The sequence below is a fragment of the Lethenteron reissneri genome, chromosome 57, assembly GCF_015708825.2.
Source record: "Lethenteron reissneri isolate LAM-NWPU_2019-01 chromosome 57, ASM1570882v1, whole genome shotgun sequence".
Taxonomy (NCBI): domain Eukaryota; kingdom Metazoa; phylum Chordata; class Hyperoartia; order Petromyzontiformes; family Petromyzontidae; genus Lethenteron; species Lethenteron reissneri.
Window position 1 is genome coordinate 5,327,728 of NC_083835.1, and position 21,957 is coordinate 5,349,684.

The 21,957-nt window shown below is 50.2% G+C and overlaps 1 protein-coding gene across 8 annotated transcripts in view; it reads left to right on the forward strand.

The window, feature by feature from the left end:
• The window catches only part of LOC133357261 (disks large homolog 2-like), a 466,648-nt gene extending 444,963 nt beyond the window's left edge, over positions 1-21,685 (forward strand). For all 8 annotated transcript variants that reach the window (XM_061575118.1, XM_061575120.1, XM_061575121.1 and 5 more), the window contains 4 exons: positions 1,210-1,379; positions 4,925-5,037; positions 8,913-9,004; positions 13,146-21,685. In XM_061575118.1, the coding sequence (XP_061431102.1) occupies positions 1,210-1,379; positions 4,925-5,037; positions 8,913-9,004; positions 13,146-13,252 (482 nt within the window). In that variant the 3' untranslated portion in view covers positions 13,253-21,685. The remainder of the gene's footprint in view (positions 1-1,209; positions 1,380-4,924; positions 5,038-8,912; positions 9,005-13,145) is intronic.
• Positions 21,686-21,957: the final 272 nt, after the last annotated feature.

Here is a 21,957-nt window from a genome sequence, read left to right on the forward strand (position 1 = left end):
AAATTCTGCCCGTCTCATCAGGAACCTCTCGGACGCGACGCAGGCTTGAGCCTGGCGAGTGCTCGGATGGGAGACGATCACCAGCGTACGTCGAAATACCAGGCCACTTTTGTTAGGCTTCTGCGGAAGAAGTACGCAGTGGATAGCTAAAAGGGTCACTGGGGGGCGGGGGTCGGGGGCGTAAAATTCCAACTAAAGATTTGACCTCAACGAAAGAACGTGGACAACGGCTCCCCTCGAAAACATTTCACTACGTTGAGCCGCATGGGAAAATTCTACGAACCGCCCACGCTTGGTGTCAAGAGGTCGCAAACGGGTTATGATTCCTTACCCGTACCCGGCCGCACCAGGGTCGCAAATGGGTACCCGTACCCGTACCCAGCCGGGTACGGGTACCCGTTCCCTACCCGTACCCTACCCGAAATGAGTGACAAACGGTTACTCACCAGTGACTCACGGCCTACCCGTATCCGTACCCGGCCGCACCAGGGTTGCAAACTGGTACCCGTACCTGGCCGGGTACGGGTAGCCGGGTATCGGGTTGCGACGTCTGCTTGGTGTCCACGGAACAACAAATGCCTGCGTCAGACGTGGCCTCTCTGGACCATCAGAGATGCACGCGCACCTCCGCGATGAGGAGCGCGGCTGGCTACGTACGGCGCGAACGAAGTTCAACACGCGTACATGCATCACAGGGATATGCACGACTCCTTTGCTCCTGACGCGGTTATCTGGGCTTGGCCGCCTGAATGTGACGCTGTGGTTGTTGTTGTTGCTCTGCGTCAATATACGTTACTTGCGTACGAAAGTGAGTGAGCGTCAAAAGAACATGGGATCCACTCGTAAAAGGTCCTCTTACATTACCCCCCCCCTTCCCCCCCCGGGCACGGTTGGGGCCTCTGAGCCCAGTGTCACTCGGACACTGTATGAGATTCCCCCCCCCCCAGCCATCACACACAGCTCCTAGCCTCTCCCACGTGTCACTCCCCCGCCCCACTCACCTGTTTCTTGAAGACAACAACGAACTCCGTAACTTTAGGACCACGCGCGCAGCGACTCGTAACGGCGGACCGCGCCTTGGTCGACGTTGGGAGCGCGTAGCGTGCTCCGGGTAGACAGCGGGTGAAGAAAATCGTCGGTGGTGTGTCGAAACAAAAATAAAAATCGTGACTAATTGTGTTCCGCCGACCGTGTCGACCGCCACGACAGACACGACGCGGCCCAAGCGCGAGTACGAGATCGACGGTCGCGACTACCACTTCGTGTCGCGGGAGCAGATGGAGAGGGACATCCAGGAGCATAAGTTCATCGAGGCGGGGCAGTACAACGAGAACCTGTACGGCACCAGCGTGCTGTCTGTCCGCGAGGTGGCCGAGAAGGTAACGCGCCGCTGCGGCGCCGGCCCCTTTCCTCCCGGCTCCTGAATGTTTAAACAACTTTTTTTTTAAATCCTTTATATTAAGTTCACTTGCTTGCTTGCTTAGGACCGTGCAAATCTTTCGGTCGTTTTTTAACCCACTTCCCGTGATCCAATCGAGCTGACATTTTGCACGCAGACTCGTTGTGCGTGACAATGCATTTTCGTGAGAAAAAAAATTCCAAAATTTTACACTGTTTAGGGAAATTTTTTAAATATTTAATTACCAATTGTTTAATGCTGCCAGACAATCATCTGACCCATAGGTGGCAGCCATCTCAAGCCAGAGGATGAGAGGACTCTAACCGCCACGCATATAAAGGATTTATAGTGAAAAACTTTGTTTTTACGGGTTATACTTGTTTTCAAACTTGACTTGAAGCTTTCGTGACTGCCAGGAAGCACTCTTTGGATTATTCGGTAGAGTCACGTAGAAAGAAAATACGTTAAATAACGGAGTACGACGTTTCCATTGCAACACAAGCAAACGTCATCAGGTAGAACTAAATTTGAGAGAGAGACAAAACACAGACACACAAGCAGAGAGAGACAATGCAGACACACACAGAGACACACAGAGACACACACAGAGACACACAACATAGACACACAGAGACCCAATGTCTCTGTGTCGAGGCCTTAAATAGAAAGAGAGGGTGGGTGGGCAGAGAGAGAGGTGGGGGAGGCAGTGTGTCTCTGTGTGTCTGTGTTGTGTGTCTCTCTCTGTGTCTGTGTTGTCTCTTTCTGCTTGTGTGTCTGTCTGTGTGTCTATGGTGTGTGTCTCTCTCTGTGTCTGTGTGTTGTCTGTCTGCTTGTGTGTCTGTCTGTGTTTTGTCTCTCTCTCAAGTTTATTTCTTCCTGATGACGTTTGCTTGTGTTGCAATCGAAACGTCGTACTCCATTATTTAATTTATTTTCTTTCTGCGTGACTTTACTTTTTTTTTGTTCGTCATTCCGCCCGTGACAGGGGGGGTGCGGGGTACGTTTTACAGGGGCAGCATATCACAAAAGCAGTGACATTTAATAAACATGACAAATACAGATCTAGGACTGCGCCATTTAAATCTGGTGAGCCATTCAAAAAAGAACCACGTTATGCTTGACACTAGCGAAAAGGATCTGACACAATGTGGCATTTAGCAAAAAAAATGGAATTTAAAAACACGGTCGTAAGTTACCGTTGCATTTCCTCCTCCTACTTTTACATTTATTTTTAAACCTGACATTCTCAAGAAAAGAGACGCACGTTCTCTCTGTCCCTGCTGCAACGGCTATCGGTTGCACTCGGGCATACAGCCCCCCCCTCCCCCCCCATGGCTCAGTTCGGCCGCGAGCCAAAGCGAAAGATGGTTTTTTTCGTAACGTCTGGAAAGTCGGCAAATAAAAAAAACGGCGTTTGCGTCAAAAGAGTTTGATGCGCGCGTGTGCCGCCCAACGGCCGCGTCTCCCGTTCGTAATTGTTCCGAGCCAAGTATTTCGGGACGGCGATGCGTGAAAGGTGGCGGCCGCGCATCACCGTGGATTTGTCAACAGTTTCTCGTTGGGTTTGAAGGCGTTTGCGCGTCAGCACTGTTCGTCTGTCTATAACGGGGTGACGTACGTAAGTAAATGTACGCGTACGTCACCGGAACGGAATCGGAAATCAAAAGCCACTCGGGAGGACGTGTGGCACAGTCTGGACGCCAGATATTCGTAGCGTGAAGGCGGTCGTGTCGCTACGGTTCTCTGCGTTTGCAGCAGCACGTCTTTAGAAACGGCAGCGCTGCCACTACGGCGTCTCTCTAAATGAAGTTACTGCTGAGCCGCTTGTGCGTTCCGAGATTGAGCGTTGAATGGGACGCCCAGACTTTCTCGTAACGGGGAAGGATTAATTAGCTTCGATAATTTACAGGTCGCTTCTGGAAAAGAAGCCAATAGCTGGCCTTTAGCTGGTAAAATAAATAAATAGCTTGGTTATATTTTGAGTGATTTGCGTACCTTTCCTATATACCGTGCACTCCTATCGTGTCTTCCTATCGTTTGCTGTCGTGGCTTTCTGACCCGCCGACACTTCACTGGACATCTCTGGGGAAAAAAAATAGCTTCATCGGATTCCACTTCCTGCATTAAGAAATAAAGACGGCCATCCTGATCAAAGCGCGACGTTAAGCGCCCTTCGATGCCCGCGGGGGGGGTGGGGTGGGGGGGGGAAGTAACCCGCTCGCTCGTTCGCTCGGCGGTTTGGCAGACGCGCGCATCGGCCCGTCGCCTCCAACTTTTTTTTGTTGACGTCTCTTCCGAATATTTTGTTTAAGCCGACTTTAGGCAACGGCAACTATTGGCGGGATGAGGCGGCGCGAGCGATTCGCCAATTATTTTTGGCTTGCGACAAGCATCCCCCGGGGGGGTGAATAGGCGGCCAAAACTAAATCCGCCCCCCCCCCACCAACACCGTGCGCCTTTTGGGAGGGGTTCACGCACACGCCGTGACATAACGGCGCGTGCGTGAGATCGAGAGAAACCGTTTCGAACATTCGTATCATGGGGGCTTTTTTTGTTGTTGTTGCCAGTATCAAAGTATGAAAAATAATGATAGGTGTTTACTCCGTCTGGCAATACAACAACACGGGTGTTAAGATGTGTTCAGACACCAAATAGAAGAAACCTTTTGCAAGGAATGAAGTCTGCATTAACCACACACACACTGCTTGTGGTAAACATACAAACAAACATTCTCTGATGATGTATTCACTGAAAAGAAAGTATCCCACGATACAGCGGTGGTGAGACGAGGCCATAAAGAAGGCTGTTTCTGGTGTAGGTCAATCAGTTTCAAAGACCAACGCATCCTAGATTACACTGGTCAACACACTTTTTCTGGCATAAGGTATTCCAACGGTTTTAAGGTAAGATATAGGTCATCCATTCCTCATGCCACCGCCCTCTAACCACAATTCCTAAAAACGGGGTCGGTTAGCGGCGATGCGGTGATCGTGACGACGCGGTGATCGTGACGACGCGGTGGTCGTGACGACGCGGTGATCGTGACGACGCGGTGGTCGTGACGACGCGGTGGTCGTGACGACGCGGTGATCGTGACGACGCGGTGGTCGTGACGACGCGGTGGTCGTGACGACGCGGTGATCGTGACGACGCGGTGGTCGTGACGACGCGGTGGTCGTGACGACGCGGTGATCGTGACGACGCGGTGGTCGTGACGACGCGGTGGTCGTGACGACGCGGTGGTCGTGACGACGCGGTGGTCGTGACGACGCGGTGGTCGTGACGACGCGGTGGTCGTGACGACGCGGTGGTCGTGACGACGCGGTCACCGCGGCGACGCCACGAATGCGACGCGACTCGGAACCCCCTGACGTCGAGCCGTCGACACGTCTTGGTTCCGTTCATCCACGACCCGACCCAACGGGGGGCACGCCGCTGCCCAGCGTACGGTTGACCGGTACTCACCACCCCCGCGCCCTCTCTCTCTTCCCCACCGTGTGTGCGTCTGCCACTGCAAACTTGGAGAAGGGCAAGCACTGCATATTGGACGTTTCTGGAAATGCGATCAAGAGGCTCCAGATTGCGCAGCTTTACCCCATCGCCATCTTCATCAAGCCCAAGTCCCTGGAGTCCATCCTGTGAGTAGAAGCCCCTGTTATGTTTGCACACAACCAGCCTCGTGTCTGTTCGTACATCCCGCGCGGTGATGATAACCAGGACGGCCCGCCGGATTCGAACCGCGAACCTCGGCGCCCCCGCTGTGAGCCCCCCGTGGCCCATCTCTGCCACTGAACTTTGGTGGGTGACTCGCCCACGTTGTGTGTTGCGATGATCGTGGGGAGCGGTGGCGCGGCGGTTAGCGCACTGCTGCGCTACGAACCCAGTCGGCGACCCGAGTTTTGATTCCCGCTCACGGCCGCCGCCGCCGCCGACAGCGGCGACGATTTATCCAAACCGGTTCCTGCGCATCCGCGAGGTCGTAAACATCTCCACTGGGGAGACAAAGCTGGCCAGGCGTGGTGCTGGCCACCCCCCCCCCCCTCGTGTGCCGTAAGCGGCTTTTAATAGGTGCTCGTTAACAGCACAGACCAAGTCTTCGTTGAACAACAAACTTCTGTTCTCAATGAGTTCTTTATGATAAGTGTGTAAAAAAATTCTAGATTTGAAGCTTTCGTGACTGCAAGGATTCATATTCTTAGGTTTCGGTAAAGTGGCTGTGACGGTTCCACCTGAAGACGGAGACTTGTGTTGCTTCCGAAACGTCGTGATTTTTTATTTTGTTTTATTTTACTTTTATTAATTTACATTTTTTACCTACGTGACTTTACCGAAAAAGCTAAGAATGTGTAAAAAAAAAAAAACGTTTGCCTCTCCACTGCTAGATGAAGGCCTCCCCAGCCCGGTGCAGTGGGGAAAGGGATGTGGGAAACTGGTCTGGATATCCCTTGCCAGTCATGTTAAGGCCCACAGAGCTGTGTTGCTCTTTTTAAATCCTTTATATTAATCTTCTTGGTTCTTTCGGTAAAGTCACGTAGAAGGGAAGCAATAAAATAATAAAAATAAAACATAATAAAATAAAATATTATTTTATTGCTTCCCTTCTACGTGACTTTACCGAAAGAACCAAGAAGATGGATCCCTGCAGTCACGAAAGCTTTAAATCGAAATTTATCCTTTATATTAAGTTCGCTTGCGTGCTTGCCTGCTTGCTTACGACCGTGCAAACCTTTCGGTCGTTTTTTAACCCACTTCCCGTGATCCAATCGAGCTGACATTTTGCACACAGACTCGTTGTGCGAGACAATTAATGTTCGTGAAATTTTTTTTCCTAAATTTTACACTGTTTAGGGAAAACAAATTAAATATTTAATTACCAATTGTTTAATACTGCAGACAATCATCTGACCCATAGGTGGCAGCCATCTCAAGCCAGGGGACGAGAGGACTCTAGCCGCCACGCATATAAAGGATTTAGAGTGAAAAACTTTGTTTTTACGGGTTATACTTATTCAGAATTGACCTGGCCATAATTGGGGCTTATCATGTGAAAATGTAGACTCTATAAACGCATGTTGATTCTCAATGTGGAGGGAAAAACCGGGAGGGACCCGCCATGTATCCAGGAGGATACCTGGATACCAGGCGCCCGGTATTAAGAAGGTACCAGGCGAGGCAGTTAACATCTCCACAGGGAGAGAGAGAGAGAGAGACACGCAAACTCCAAATATACAGCAGGCGTAAGGAACGGGATCGAACCCACGACCTCCTGTGTACCAAGCGAGGCGGTTAACATCTCGCCAGCGTGGCGCCCCAACTCTGGTCACTGGAGTGTTCGCAGCGCGGCACGCTAACCGCGGCACCGCTACTCCCCCATCGCAAATCACCTCCGCCACCACCCGTGTGGAGAGATTGCCCCCGGCGCTCATCGTCTGCGCCCGCTACGTGGATGATTAACGATTTAATTTGCATTTATTTTCACCCGCAATTTAACGCGTTGATTGCATTGGGGAACGCATTAACACGCACTAATTGCGCAGAAGAGGAATTGGCCAAACATCCACGACTTAGAAAAGAAGTCGTGGATGGAGCCTTGTGTTGAATGAAAGAAGGCCTCCACACACCACACCGTCTCGGGCGTGAGTTATCGTTTGAGCGTACTTCCCCAACATTTGAATTCTTAATTACAGTGACTCTCCTCTACTTACGAAGGAGTTGGGTTCCAGAGGCCTTTTCGTAAGTCGATTTGTTCGTAAGTCCAGCTTTACTCCTGTCGATTGCAAACACGTTGTACCGCGTGTACACTAAACACGGGGAATGGCCTGAAAGTTGTATAATCTCCTGCAGATGTAGATGCCACCGTCGCCATCTGTTGAGCGGCGGTTGAACTTGTGGATCTCGGTCTGAACAGGCAACTGGACATACGAACAGGTTTGTTCGTATCTCTGAAAGTTCCAAGGTCAAATGATCGTAAGTAGAGGAGTCCCTGTAAACGCATTATTGTTGATTTTGTCATCAATCTAAACATGCAGCTCCACCTTGTGGCTGCACGTTTGTGTTAAACAAATAATGTATTGCAAACTAGAGCAAGGCAAAGAAGAACAATGCCACATTGTATAATTATTGACTTAGTAGATTTACTTACAGCTCTTTTGTAAATCCGCGTGACACTGGCTTTAGTTCCACGCCCATCCCGGCCAACGCCTTGTTAACGATGGGGGTTGTTGTTTGCTCGTACTTAATCGAACTGGCTCGTGTGGGAAGTTGGCGAAGACCGCTCAGGAAGGGGATTCAGACATCGGCGTCGTCAATGTTGTAAGCCGTAGGCCTCGGGATCAACGTCTCCCCCCACCCAACGCCCCGTCATCCGCTTGCCGTATTAATCTACGGTCTTTTTGTCAATCCACTGCTGGATGACTTGCCTTCCTCCCCCCCGCGGTCGTGTCAGTCGTAGGAGGGGTGGGGCTTTGTTGTTTTGCCGTCAAGCGACCAACCTGCAACGTTGGGAGCCGGTCCTTGCATTGAGATGTTGAGCGGAAGGTGGCGGCAGCAGGCGGCCATCTTCCGTTGTCTGTCGGTTGCGGAGTCCGCTGCGAAATGCGGTGAATGATCGTCAATCTCTACCGGTCTTCGGAGCAACGTCACGACCGGAATTGTAGTTGTTTGCTTGTTCTAACATTATCACAATTTAATAAAAAATATTATATATAAATAACACAATATTATCCACAATATACTCTTTTTGGGTTAGAACGCGGGAATATGAAAGTGCCGTTAAACCCGCCACCATCACCAGACACAGCCAATTAGTAAAGTTTGTCACGTCAACAGAACATACCGATTCGGAACTAGTACATCAGTCCGGTTCTCTGCGGCGAGTAACAATGTCTTAGAAAACTACGACGCTGCTAATACGCCTCTGTAAATAACATTTAACGCTGAACTGCTCAGACGTTCCGAGATTCAGCAGCGAACGGGACACCCACCCACGCCCTGCTGCAGCTTGCAGACGTCTCGGGACGGGAAAGGGTTTCGTTATTATGTTCGCTTCCAGCCGGATGACGAAATTGTTGTTGTTTTTAAATTTCGATTTAATGCTTTCCCTTATCCTCTCCCTTTGATGCTGCTGGTCCTGCATAATGCACGGGCAAAACATGACTTTAAACCCCCCGCCAAACCTCCTACGCATTTCACAAGTAGTACTAGTCGCATATCTGCATTTCCCATAAATATGCTAACATTCCTCTTGATATGCAAATTATTTTGTCAAGGCGCTCTTCCTCCTCCCTCCCAGCTTAAATAGACGCTCCAAGCCTAGGACGTGTCATTCAGACTCTGTCTTCTCGACAGACCTGTTCTTCACCTGAGGACGGCTGCTTGCGTTGTGGCCGAAACGTCGTGAGAATTGTATTTTATTATGTTTTATTTTTATTATTTTATTATTTCCCTTCTACGTGAATTTACCGAAAGAACCAAGAGGATGACGACGTTGTTGTTGTTGTTGTTGTTCCAACAGTGAAATGAACAAGAGGCTGACGGACGAGCAAGCAAAGAAGATGTACGACCGAGCACTGAAGCTTGAGCAGGAGTTTGGGGAGTTTTTCACAGGTGGGTCGGCATTCTCATCAGCCACGCTCGGCGAATCGGCAGTTCTTGAACGCGTTTCAGGGGCGCCCCACGGTGGCTATGAGATGTTAACTACCTCGCCTGGTATAGAGGAGATCGTGGGTTCGATCCTAACCCTAACGCCTGCTGCTGTATATTTGGAGTTTGCGTGTCTCTCTATCATCATCATCACGGTGGCTAGGAGATGTTAACTACCTCGCCTGGTATAGAGGAGATCGTGGGTTCCATCCCGACCTTGACGCCTGCTGTATATTTGGAGTTTGCGTGTTTCTCTCTCATCATGATCACGGTGGCTAGGAGATGTTAACTACCTCGCCTGGTATAGAGGAGATCGTGGGTTCCATCCCGACCTTGACGCCTGCTGTATATTTGGAGTTTGCGTGTCTCTCTCTCTCTCCCCCCTGTGGTTGCGTGGATTTTTCTCCGGGTCCTCCGGTTTTTCCCCTTTACATTTAGAATCGACTTTAACGCTTTTAGAGTATTTGTCTGCTATAAATATCCACGCGACTTCGTTGAGATATAATTTGTGATAGCCAGGTCACTTCTAAAAAAGAGCTATTTCATAGCTCGGTGGGCCTTACCTGCTAAAATGTTTATAGCAACCAAATACTCCAAACGCACGTCGATTCTAAATGTGGACGAAATAACCGGGGGACCCACGCGACCACGAGGAGAGAGAGACGCGCAAACTCCAAATGTGTACAGCAAGGCGTCGGGGTCAGGATCGGGATGGAATCCACGACCTCGTGCATACCAGGCGAGGTAGTGAACATCTCGCCGCTGCTACGCCCCAGTGGACCGGGAACTAAGCGCAGGGGACAGGGAAAGGTCATGCGTGTGTTTGTCACACACGTGACCTTTGTCACACACGTGACAAACAGGGTCACTGCGTGGGGGCGGCCAATCGGATCTCAAGGAAGGGGCCTCAAGTGTCACCAGGGCAGGAGGTGCCGGCGTTGTTGCCAGTTTGGGGGGTTGGCGAGAGGTGTGGGTCGGTGTTTGTTCGTTGCGGCTCGGCGTACAGGAAAAAACACACATGGTAGTGGTGCACAGGCAAAATTAACAACAGACTGGCAGAATCCCAACAACAAAACTCAACGCATTCGTCAATGTCAACTGCGTTGGCCTTAAATGGAAAATCATAATAATTGACACTTTGAGCAATGTGCCCCCCCCCCCCGCCGCTTCGTAGCGCGTCAAAAAAAAAGGGAAACAGATAAGCCGACAAATAGATCGAAAGGGGTTTCTCGCAACATTCGTGTGAAATGGGAAAAATTGGTCAACCGCTGGCTGTGCCAGCTGCGATGAAAATGACGGACCTCAGGGGAATAGACCGAAGGGGGAGACGTTGAGGGCCTTTGCGAAAACACGAGGGAGTGATCTTCTTGGTTCTTTCGGTAAAGTCACGTAGAATGGAAATAATAAAATAATAAAAATAAAACATAATAAAAGAATTCTCCCGACGTTTCGGCCACAACGCAAGCAGCCGTGCTCAGGTGAAGAACAGGTCTGAGTTTAAATGCACTTCAGACGCTGTCTTCCTGACAGACCTGTTCTTCACCTGAGGACGGCTGCTTGCGTTGTGGCCGAAACGTCGTGAGAATTATTTTATTATGTTTTATTTTTATTATTTTATTATTTCCATTCTACGTGACTTTACCGAAAGAACCAAGAAGATGAACCCCTGCAGTCACGAAAGCTTTAAAACGAGGGAGTGAGTTTACTGATGGGCACATTTAGTGCCATCCTGCCAGCGAGCGATGTTTGCGAGTAGGCAAATTAGCGAGTGCACGCCGACAACGACGAACAATAGACGGAATATTCGTCGTGGTGAAGGGGCTATTGAGAATTAGCGAATGTGAGTTTAAATGCATTTCAAAGCGGACTAATGCCGACAATTTATTTGAACGAAATGAAAGCGCCGGGAATTTTAGTGGTTAAGCCCGATGCGCGATTGCATGAATAATCAATTGAACCCCAGTGAAGAGCTTTGAGATTTTTGTTTCGCGATCATGAAAAGCCGATGATCGTACGAGGGCCCCTCTTGGCTATAAATGTCCAGTGCCCTCCAAGACAAATATTCACGAAAAAATAAAGACACGATTGATCACGTGGATGAGGTTATGCAACATTTTATCATATTTTTTAGCGGCATTTTTCTTGTTTTCAATGCGGGGAGGGGGGGGGGGGATATCGAAACATTCTACAATCAAATAAAATGCAAAGGCAGTGAAAATAATGTTTAAGCAAAAGCCATGAGAAAATATTGACTCTTGGGGCAATGCTTGAGAAGGCTGGGAGGGGAGAGTGGTAGGTCCTGTCCTGCAGAGAGTCGAGATATCAACCCCAGTCGTATGGAAGATCAGTCAGGCCCGCAGGCACATTGATCCAAGACCATGCAGAGCTTTATAGACCAGGAAATGTCTGACCTATACTGGATGCGAAAGCTTACTGGGAGCACCATTGGAACATCATTTTCCAGTAAAAAATATGATAAATTATTATCTTACTGGAAGCCTCGACAGTTAAATGCAAATTGATGTTTTGTATTATTGCTATTAGTGTACTTCTACAGCGGGATTGGTCTTTCATGTTTAAATATATACATTTATATACGTACACACACGACGTTGGGTTTTTTCTATTCGAAATGTGTTTCAGTTGTTGCTGTCGACGTCGTAAGCCAGTTTCATCCGCCCCAGCGTGTGCTGTCATTGAACGGCCGGCAGAAGAGTTTCTTAGCACCAATATTGTTCGTAATATTATTATTGTTGTGCTTATTCTTGGTTCTTTCGGTAAAGTCACGTAGAAGGGAAATAATAAAATAATAAAAATATAAAACAATAAAAATTCTCACGACCTTTCGACTGCAACACAAGCAATCATCATCAGGTGATGATTGCTTGTGTTGCACGTAGAAGGGAAATAATAAAATAATAAAAATATAAAACAATTAAAATTCTCATCACCTTATGATGATTGCTTGTGTTGCAGTCGAAACGTCGTGAGAATTTTTATTGTTTTATATTTTTATCATTTTATTTCTTCCCTTCTACGTGACTTTACCGAAAGAACCAAGAACATGAATCCCTGCAGTCACGAAAGCTTTGAATCAAAACTGTTGTGCTTGTTATTTATTGCAAACTCTCATTTACGCTTGAGAGATTGCAGCTTAATCGTAGATCTGAGCCTGGCACCGCTGAGATTCCCGAGTTGAAAACCTGTCAGCCGCCCGTGATTAAATGTGGCCCCCGGGGTGTCATGCACGATTCCTCCACCTCCTGGATTGACACGTGGGGCCTGGATGTATTACGGGATGGTGCGGCAGTTAATATTATTGTTTTTTTTTACCAGGATCTGCTCGCTGAGCTATACAGATCTTTTTGTCAGAAGCGACCTGGCTTTCACAAATGATAGTTTTCAACGAAGTGAGCCTATCATCATCATCATATACTCTAAATGCATCATGTGGATTCTAAATGTGGAGGGAAAAACCGGAGGACCTGGAGGAAAATCCACGCGACCACGGGGAGAGAGAGAGACACGCAAACTCCTAATATACAGGCGTCAGGGTTGGGATGGATCCCACGACCTCCTGTATACCAGGCGAGGGAGTTAACATCTCCTAGCCACTGTTGGCTCCCCATTAACGGTCTCCCAACCGACCCCTCAATTCCCTTTGAGTTCGTGGGCTGCACTAGGAACCCAGCAACCCAAGTTCAATTCTCAGTCACGGCTAACATCCGTGGCGAGCTACATCTGAACCAGGCCCAGACCTCGCACCGACTTGCACCAAAGTACGTTCTGTGTTAACTTTGTGAAGATTGGTCAAAAACCCGCCGTAACAGATGAACAAACGTGTACCGTATTCCCTCGTTGTTCGCGAACTCGCTGTCCGCGACTTTGGCTATCCGCGAATCTCCCTCTTGCGGGGACCATCTTTCCGGAAGATGAGAACCATTGTTTGCTGTTATTTACTCGTTGGCCCGCCCCGAACTGAACGTCCCGTGGTGAAAAAGAGCCTAGTGGCTCGTCGGATTCCTTGCTTCCTGTTGCAACAAAAAAGAAAGATTCTGATGATGTTTTTTTTCTCCTCTTTCCTCCCCCTCCTCTCCCGCCGCAGCGGTCATTCAGGGCGACACCTTGGAAGAGATCTACAGCCAGGGGAAGCAGATTATCGAAGAGCAGTCGGGACCATTCATCTGGGTGCCTTCGAAGGAAAAGCTGTGAATTTAATTCTCCATCCTAGCCATCACCCCCCCCCTACCCGCCCCCCCCCCCCCCCCCCCCCCGTTCTACACCACTCGGCGTCTCGATGAATTTTCACGCTGAAGCCTAACGGATTTGTTGTCTCGCCTGCCCCCCCCGCCCCCCCCTCTCCCTCCCCGTTTAGTAAACTTATCAACTTGAGAAAGCGTTGTCGTGGCGGGGGAGGATTGGGCGGTGGGGGGGGAGGCGCGGTTGGGTGGGGGAGCGGGCTAAAGGAAGACGCAACCAAAAGAAACACACAAACCGACACTAAATCAGAGTCTGGCCGGCACGCTTTTAACGCTCCTCGGCGATGCGGCGGCTAAAAAGGGCCTCCTGTAAATATTAATAGCTGCAATCGTGAAAAAACATTTTTACACAAATATATATATAAAAGAGGTTAAAGTAAACTGGAAATGGCAACCGCACAAATTTTAATGCCTGGGTTCGCTCGGCCAGTTACGACTGCGGGCTTTGAATAGCCCCCCTCCCCACTTAGAGGAGATGCCACCCCTGTCTTTCCTCCATACGTGGGCTGATGGGTGATTTAAAAGTGAAAGCTGAAGCTTGTGGTCGGGCGTCCGACTTTACCGCGCTACGGCGCCAACATAAGCGCGAGTTGGGACGTCGCCAAAAGGGGGGGGGGGAATGGGGGTCACGTTGCTGTGACCTCGCGAGCGGAGTTGGGTGGAGTGGGTGGGGGGGTGGGTGGGAACTGCAGGGGTTCGACCACCAGAGGGCGATACCACGGCAGGAGCACCTTTAAGTCACCCGTGTCCCCCCTGCCTTTGATATTTCTTTTCCGGCGAACGACGGAGTTTGCGCGGAACTGTCGACGGGCGGGGGGGGGGGGGGAGACGCGGCTCACGGAGGTGTTTGCTTGTCTACGAAATTGAAGCGAAGTTGCTCTTTTTTTCCCCCCATTGCGTCTTCCTTCAGCTCCTAATTTAACGCGGGTTTCCTTGTAACGCTTCAGCGCGTCCCCCTGACGCCGGCGGACTCGGGAGTAGTTCATCTTTTTTTTTGTTTGTTTACCTTCGACGCGCTCTTGCAAAATCGTCGGACGAAACGAAAAGCTCGCGAAAGCGGGCGGCGAATCTTGTTCGTTTCCCTCCCCCACCCCCTCCCACCCTTTTTCCCGTGACGATCGTAACGTGGCCCCGTCGCTTGGCTCGTGAACGTGTCGCCCAGGTGCCAGCCAATCGCGGCCGCGCCCGTACGATCACGTGACTTGGTTATTACTTGCTGTACGTTTGTTTTCATAATTTTTTTTCTGGCGACCATCTTGCGGGGACTGCGCTGTGATCGTCGCCACGGCAACGGTTCCACGGTGGGAGAGGAGTGGGGGGGGGGCGAATAAAAAAAATGGAGACAAAAAACCGCGGGGGGGGGGGGGAGGGTGGCTCGCCAAGTCGTGTAGACTTTCACGCTTCAAGAAAAAAGAATGCACAGATTCCGTGTTCCTCACGCCTGCCCGCCCACCTACATATGTCCGTACGTACGTTGAACTTCTTTTGCACCGTACCTTAGCCAACCGTGGCCAATCGGAGGTGCGGGGGAAGGACGACAAACTGAACACAACAAACAAGCAGTTCAAAAGAAATGAGTTTTCAATCGAGAAGATGCTCCGGCGGCTTCCTAATATCAGAAGGAAACAGCATTCCAGACGGCCGCAGAAGCGCATCTGAAAGCGCGCGACGGCGGTGTGACCGTCCGTTGTTTCGATGGCGAGCCAAAAGCCGCCGCTGCGCGGGTGACCGACGTTCGCGTGATGATGGTTTATGCCCCTTGACGAGATCGGCAAGGGTGTTGTTATATTGTGGTTCATTTGTGACGAGCACTTTGTGTGTGTGTGTGTGTAATGGCGAGCGCGATCTCGCGCGGCTTTTCGCGTCCACCGAACTCGGAATTGACCTGGCGCGACCGTAAACCTTGAAAGACGCCCGCGTCGCGTGGGAAACCTTTTTTAAAATTGGCGAAGAAGAAAAAAAAAACGAGGAAAATCCTCGCCGGAAAATGGACGAGGCTGGGTTTGGGTTGACGGTGGATGTTGTTCGGCATTTTGAAAACCGGCACCGGTTTTTTGGGGTCTTTTTTAGAAAGGGAGGGGGGGGGGGGAGGCGGTGGGGTGGGGGTTCCCATTAATGTCGCTTTCTCGCCCGTGCGCGTCGTCGAGGAGAATGGAAGGTTCACGCTTTTCCCCCGTTTACGAACCGGGGCGATATTTCGTAAGTTGAGGGGGGGGGGGGGCCCTACCGCCATCCCCTCCCCTCCTCCCCCAGGGAAAAGCGGACAAACTTTTGTGAAGCCCCCCCCCCTACCCCCGCGTATGGTTTCATTTCGTCTATCGTTTTGCACGTTTTTTTAGTACATTAAGCCATTCCCAAAGCAAAAAAATATATATAACCTTAAAAGGAAAACAAAACTATCTGGGAAGTACTGTTAGGAACGGACGAAACAAAAGCGGCGATGAAGTTCCCACGGAAGGAGGGGGAGATCGTTTTCACTGCCAAGCGCCCTCGGTTTGGTCGAAGTCCCGGGATAACTCTCTGCCGTTTCCACCTCCGTCGATGTCCGTCCCGTGGACGCGCGGCCACCGCGTCGAACCGTCGATTGCCGACCGAGGGCAACCCGTGGCCTCCAGCCGTGGTCGCGGGCGACGGAACGGACAGATTGGGGCGGTCGCGGCGGCCCCTGTTCGTCGAGAATCAGAATGTTTTTGTAGGCCGGAGGAATCCGATGAGATGTGAAGCATTTTATCACATGCGTCCAGTCGGATAAGAACGTCACAACAGCAAGACGCAGTACGAAGACACGATAGGAGCGCAAAGTCTAGGAAAGGTGAACAAATCTATCAAGCACATACAAATAGGAGTAAACCATCCCCGTCCTACCAGACAGAAACCACCGAGGTGTATTCACTTACCGTTCGAAAGCGACCCAGCCACAAATGACACTCACACACCCACTCACTCACTCATCCACCCACTCACACACTCACCCACACACTCATCCACCCACTCACCCAACCACTCACACTCACCCACTCACTCACTCACCCAGTCGCTCACACACACACTCACCCACACACTCATCCACCCACTCACTCATTCACTCATCCACCCACTCACACACTTACCCACACATCCATCCACTCACCCACTCACACACCCACTCACACACCACCCACTCATACACTCACCCACACACTCATCCACCCACTCACCCACTCACACACCCACTCACTCACCCAGTCGCTCACCCACCCACTCACCTCTCTCTCGTCATTTGGTTGGCGTGGGGGTTGCAGGTCAGCAGAGTTCGTTGCGTCTCGCGACGTGCGACGAAAATGACAACCTCCCCCAAATCAATGAAGAGCACTGCAACGCTGCGGCTTTAGAGCGCGATCCGCTCGCTACTCGGAAGGTCACAAGTTCAAATCCTGGTCGTCGGGGGTCGATGCAGCCCCAACCCGTCCATCCCTCCGCCGTCTAAAACGAGTGGGAAGCCAGCAGTCGTGTTACGGACAGACTGGGACCCCCCGCGCGCCATGGTGACGTGGAATTGGCACCACCATCTCAGAGTCGCCGGCATGCACGTACGACCGCGCGCACCCGTTGCTGCTTTGGCCGCCGAGTTCCACCGCGGAACGTGTGCGAAATCGGCGCGGAGCTTCTGGCTCATGATTTTGGGCTTGATGTGGATGTCGTCGTCGTCATCAAGCCGGTCGATTAATTACGAAAGTATGTGAGGCCCATTTTTTTTTACGTGGTCACGGCGGGTCGCTGCATCGCCCCGATTGCGATGGCGTTTTTTTTTTTAAAGCCTTTGCGATAAACAAAGCCGATTTTACAGGGGGCCATGCGTACAAAACAATTCAAATGTTGAGGTGTTAACTCGATCGGCGACGGGCAGGAGTGCATCGTAAACCTTGTGAAGATGCGTCCGTGCTCAAGCGGCTCTTGTGCGCGCCGTTTAAGAAGAGAAATATTGTATATTCTCTCTGCAGTCTGGCCCAGCGTCGTATTGAAGAGGTTTCGAGTTGTTTTTTTTTTTGGGGCGGGGGGGCGGAGGGCAAAGTGGAAGGGTGAGAATGTCAATTGTGTTTTGTTATTTTTGTAATTGCCCATCGCGTGTCTTTCCCCTTGTTGATTTTGTCATAACCGAGAACATTTCACGGACGACGTGTGCCCGTCGTACGACTGTGGGGGAGGCATTGATCACGTGGCCAGCTGCCACCTACCTGATGTTTCTTTTGTACAGAGAGATAGTGTCCGATATTTTGGTAGAACTGAAACAAACAAAAAAACAGCCACCATCGCACGCGTCTGAAATGTGTAGCCGAACGTTTCACGTCAAACCCGCCGTTCGCCACTAGGGGGCGGCGACCACCCCACGGCGCTTGCGCCAGGCTAGGTGCATATTGCGGCTGCCCGTCGCATGAAGTGTCAAAGGTTCGCTGATAGGAGGTCATGGGACTGACCCGGGTGCCATGGGTTGACTCCTGTGCCAGGCTAGGTGCAGGAGGAGGTCATGGGACTGACCCGGGTGCCATGGGTTGACTGCTGTGCCAGGCTAAGTGCAGGAGGAGATCATAGGACAGACCCAGGTGGTACCATGGGTTGACTGCTGTGCCAAGCTAGGTGCAGGAGGAGGTCACGGGACTTCCCCGGGTGCCATGGGTTGACTCCTGTGCCAGGCTAGGTGCAGGAGGAGGTCATAGCACAGACCCTGGTGCCATGGGTTGACTCCTGTGCCAGGCTAGGTGCAGGAGGAGGTCATAGTACAGACCCTGGTGCCATGGGTTGACTCCTGTGCCAGGCTAGGTGCAGGAGGAGGTCATGGGACAGACCCGGGTGGTGCCATGGGTTGACTGCTGTGCCAGGCTAGGTGCAGGAGGAGGTCACGGGACTGACCCGGGTGCCATGGGTTGACAGCTGTGCCAGGCTAGGTGCAGGAGGAGGTCATGGGACAGACCCGGGTGGTGCCATGGGTTGACTGCTGTGCCAGGTTAGGTGCAGGAGAAGGTCACGGGACTGCCCCGGGTGCCATGGGTTGACTCCTGTGCCAGGCTAGGTGCAGGAGGAGGTCACGGGACTGCCCCGGGTGCCATGGGTTGACTCCTGTGCCAGGCTAGGTGCAGGAGGAGGCCACGGGACAGACCTGGGTGATGGCATGGGTTGACTTGACTGAGATGAATGGCAGATGCACCACCTGCACTCCCTATTGAGCCAATATTACACAGCACACACACACATATCTATATGGAATATACTTATAATACAATATATTACCATTTTGCCCTCATTTAACAAAACTAAACTTTTTTAACTATTGTGCATTTTTTGGGGGGTTTTCAAAAGTGGACATTGCTTTTGTAAATGATTTTAATCTTACAGCTTCGAATAATTTAAACAAAAACACTACGTAATTCTTTATTTGCGTGCGTGCGTTCGTTCAATGCATTGGTACGGTACATTTTTGTTTAGTTGCTATTGGGTTTTTGAAACCGCCAGAGCATAAATTTGTTTTTTTTTATAAAAAAAAATGTGGTAAGGCGCGATCTGTAAACAGAGTTATGAAGGTTTAAAAGACGCCAGTGACGTGCGAACTGTGATTGGCTGCTACTTGACTGCTCTCTCTGGACTGCGGGTAATGAATGATGAAGGCGCAATCCCTGAAATATCTTTGCACAATCCACTGCTGGTTGAGGGGGGGGGGCCCTCCGCTCGAGAAATCTTCGGAGAGCCCGGCTCGAGGTGTCATACGTGGGTTCGATGTTTCGGATGCGGCGCCAGTACCCGCACTTAACCCGACCGCACGCGAACCGCCGATCGATTGTGGGCATCGGCGGTTGACATTTCTCTCGGAGCGTAGTTTCGACTGCCGTGCCGGGAGATCGAATCGAGCCCGCGACCTTCCGCGTCATCGCAAGCGCCGTGGTGCCGCTGACCGCAACGAATTTACAACCACGGCAGGGTAGTGGACCGGAAAGTTACCGAAATAATAAACCTCATTCGATACAGTCGTCGCGAACACATCCCCATCCACGACCCGTTCAGGCGCTGATGTTAGCCGTAGCCGGTCGTGCACAAGTATAACCCGTAAAAACAAAGTTTTTCACTATAAATCCTTTATATGCGTGGCGGCTAGAGTCCTCTGGCTTGAGATGGCTGCCACCTATGGGTCAGATGATTGAATTGCACCATTAAGCAATTGGTAATTAAATATAATATTTTTGTCCTAAAAAGTGTACAATTTTGGAAAAAAAATTTTCACGAACATTAATTGTCACGCACAACGAGTCTGTGTGGAAAATGTCAGCTCCATTGGATCACGGGAAGTGGGTTAAAAAACGACTGAAAGATTTGCACGGTCGTAAGCAAGCAAGCGAACTTAATATAAATGATTTAAAAAAAAAACACTCAAATATTTCGCGGTGGTGTACGGGTTGACGTCCGTTGAACTTCTTTCGCACCGTATGTAGCCGACCGTGGATATCGAAGGTTGTGGTTCATAGCCGGGGTTGTCTCAAAGAAGGGGCAGGGGGGTGGCAAGAGCGGAGGGAGCCGCCGCGTGTGTGGTATTCGCACGCGGATACACCGATTCACCGATCCGGCGAACGTTGGAACGGGGGGCGGTGTGGGGTGATGGGGGATGCATTGGTGCGTTTTGTCAAAATGCGTTTGCAAGTCAGTGGCGGCACTCGCGTGCACCGTTTTTATTTTTTGCCCCCCCAGGTAACTCCGGGGAACACTCCAGCCCCCAACCGGCCGTTGTCAATGCTCGGCTCCTCTGACCGTGTGCCGTTCCCACACACAACAACACAACACATAACACAACACATAACACAACAACACAACACACGACACAACACAACACATAACACAACATCATGGCTTGGCTTCGCGAACGAAGATCTAGGAAGGACATCCACGTCTTCTGCAGGCACGCTGGTGGCTGAAGAGGCCTATGCGGGACAAGCAGGTCCTGCCACAACAGCTGCAAGTATAGGTCTCATCTGGGATGGGTACACATAACACAACAACACACGAACGCGCGGGTGGTGGTAACGTTTTTATTTGACGGCCACCGCGATCGGAGAGTCGAGTTTCTCCCACGTCGTAGCGGCGGCAGATGATGATGATGGCGGTGGCGGTGGTGGTGGTGGTGGTGTTGCTGTTCACGTTCCCACCCCCCCCCCCCCCTGAGGTTGTGGCGCACTCAACGCTTTTTTGTGTTGTTCAAGTTTACCAAAACTGTCACAAGACCCCTGTGCGTGAACACACACACGTATAATATATATATACCGAATGTAGTGTGTGTTCTCAAAAGCGTATACGGTATTTTTTTTTAAAGTTCGGTTCAACTTGCTTGTAACGTTTACCACTTTGCATATTTTACAAACGTACCACTTTAAATATGCCCTCCCCGCTCCCCCAAAAAAAACTAATTGAAAACGAATTCCCAGGTTTTTAAATATTTTTCTCCACCCACCAACCGCTTCTTACGGCGTTCAATCTGGCCAGCCGCCCCCAAACAAACCCGCTCCATCGGTGTGTCACTCTAGCCTTAGATAAGTAATAATTATAACCCGTAAAAACAACGTTTTTCACTATAAATCCTTTATATGCGTGGCGGCTAGAGTCCTCTCGTCCTCTGGCTTGAGATGGCTTCCACCTATGGGTCTGATGATTACCTGCCACCATTAAGCAATTGGTAATTAAATATTTTTTAAAAATTCCCCTAAACAGTGTAAAATTTTGGAAAAAAATTTTCACGAAAATTAATTGTCACGCACAACGAGTCTGTGTGCAAAATGTCAGCTCGATTGGATCACGGGAAGTGGGTTAAAAAACGACCGAAAGATTTGCACAGTCGCAAGCAAGCAAACACGCAAGCACGCAAGCAAGCAAGCGAACTTAATATAAAGGATTTAAAAACAACTCAACTGAAATCCCTCCATGTCTAGATGTGGGCTTCACATTTACAGGTGAGAACCAGCGGACGGGGAGTGCCGAACGCTCATGGAGAGTTGAGCCCGTAATACGCAAACGGGGAGTGGTCAATATCATGGTCAATATCATCTACCCCGAACCTCTGGTGTACATTTTTTTTTCAACGTCCATCGTTCTCATTTTGTACATATGTACATTTGCGTATGCAGTACGTGCTTACTACGTGGGGTTTTAATGAGTCGTTTGTTTTTATGGTGTGAATCCTAATTTCTTTTTTGTGTTATATATTCTATGTTTCAGATTATTTTCTCCCCGCTTTGTATACATGAATTGTCGTCCTCTCCGCGTCTCTCGGTTTTGTTTTTTTCGTAACGATTGTGTGCGTGTGCCACTCGGGGTGACCTCTGCCCTCCCCGTCCCCTTCGCCGGAATGAAAGACAAAGGCGAGGGAGAGAAATTAACCGCGTATTCATTCATTTCAGCAGCGTTGCGTGAGCGTTATTATACAGGGTTAGTCACGTACGTTGACAAAGTCAAGATACACCGACTGTTTTGGCATCGGGTCGCTTTCACGATAATAATTTAAGCCCTTAATTTAAAGAAATGTATTATAATTGTTATAACCGTGATAATTTAAAGAAGCTGTTTTTTTTCTGTAAAAAAAAAATGAACCCCACTCACATAAAGTGAGTTAGGACCTTTAGCATTTTGAGAAAAACAGGTTTCTTA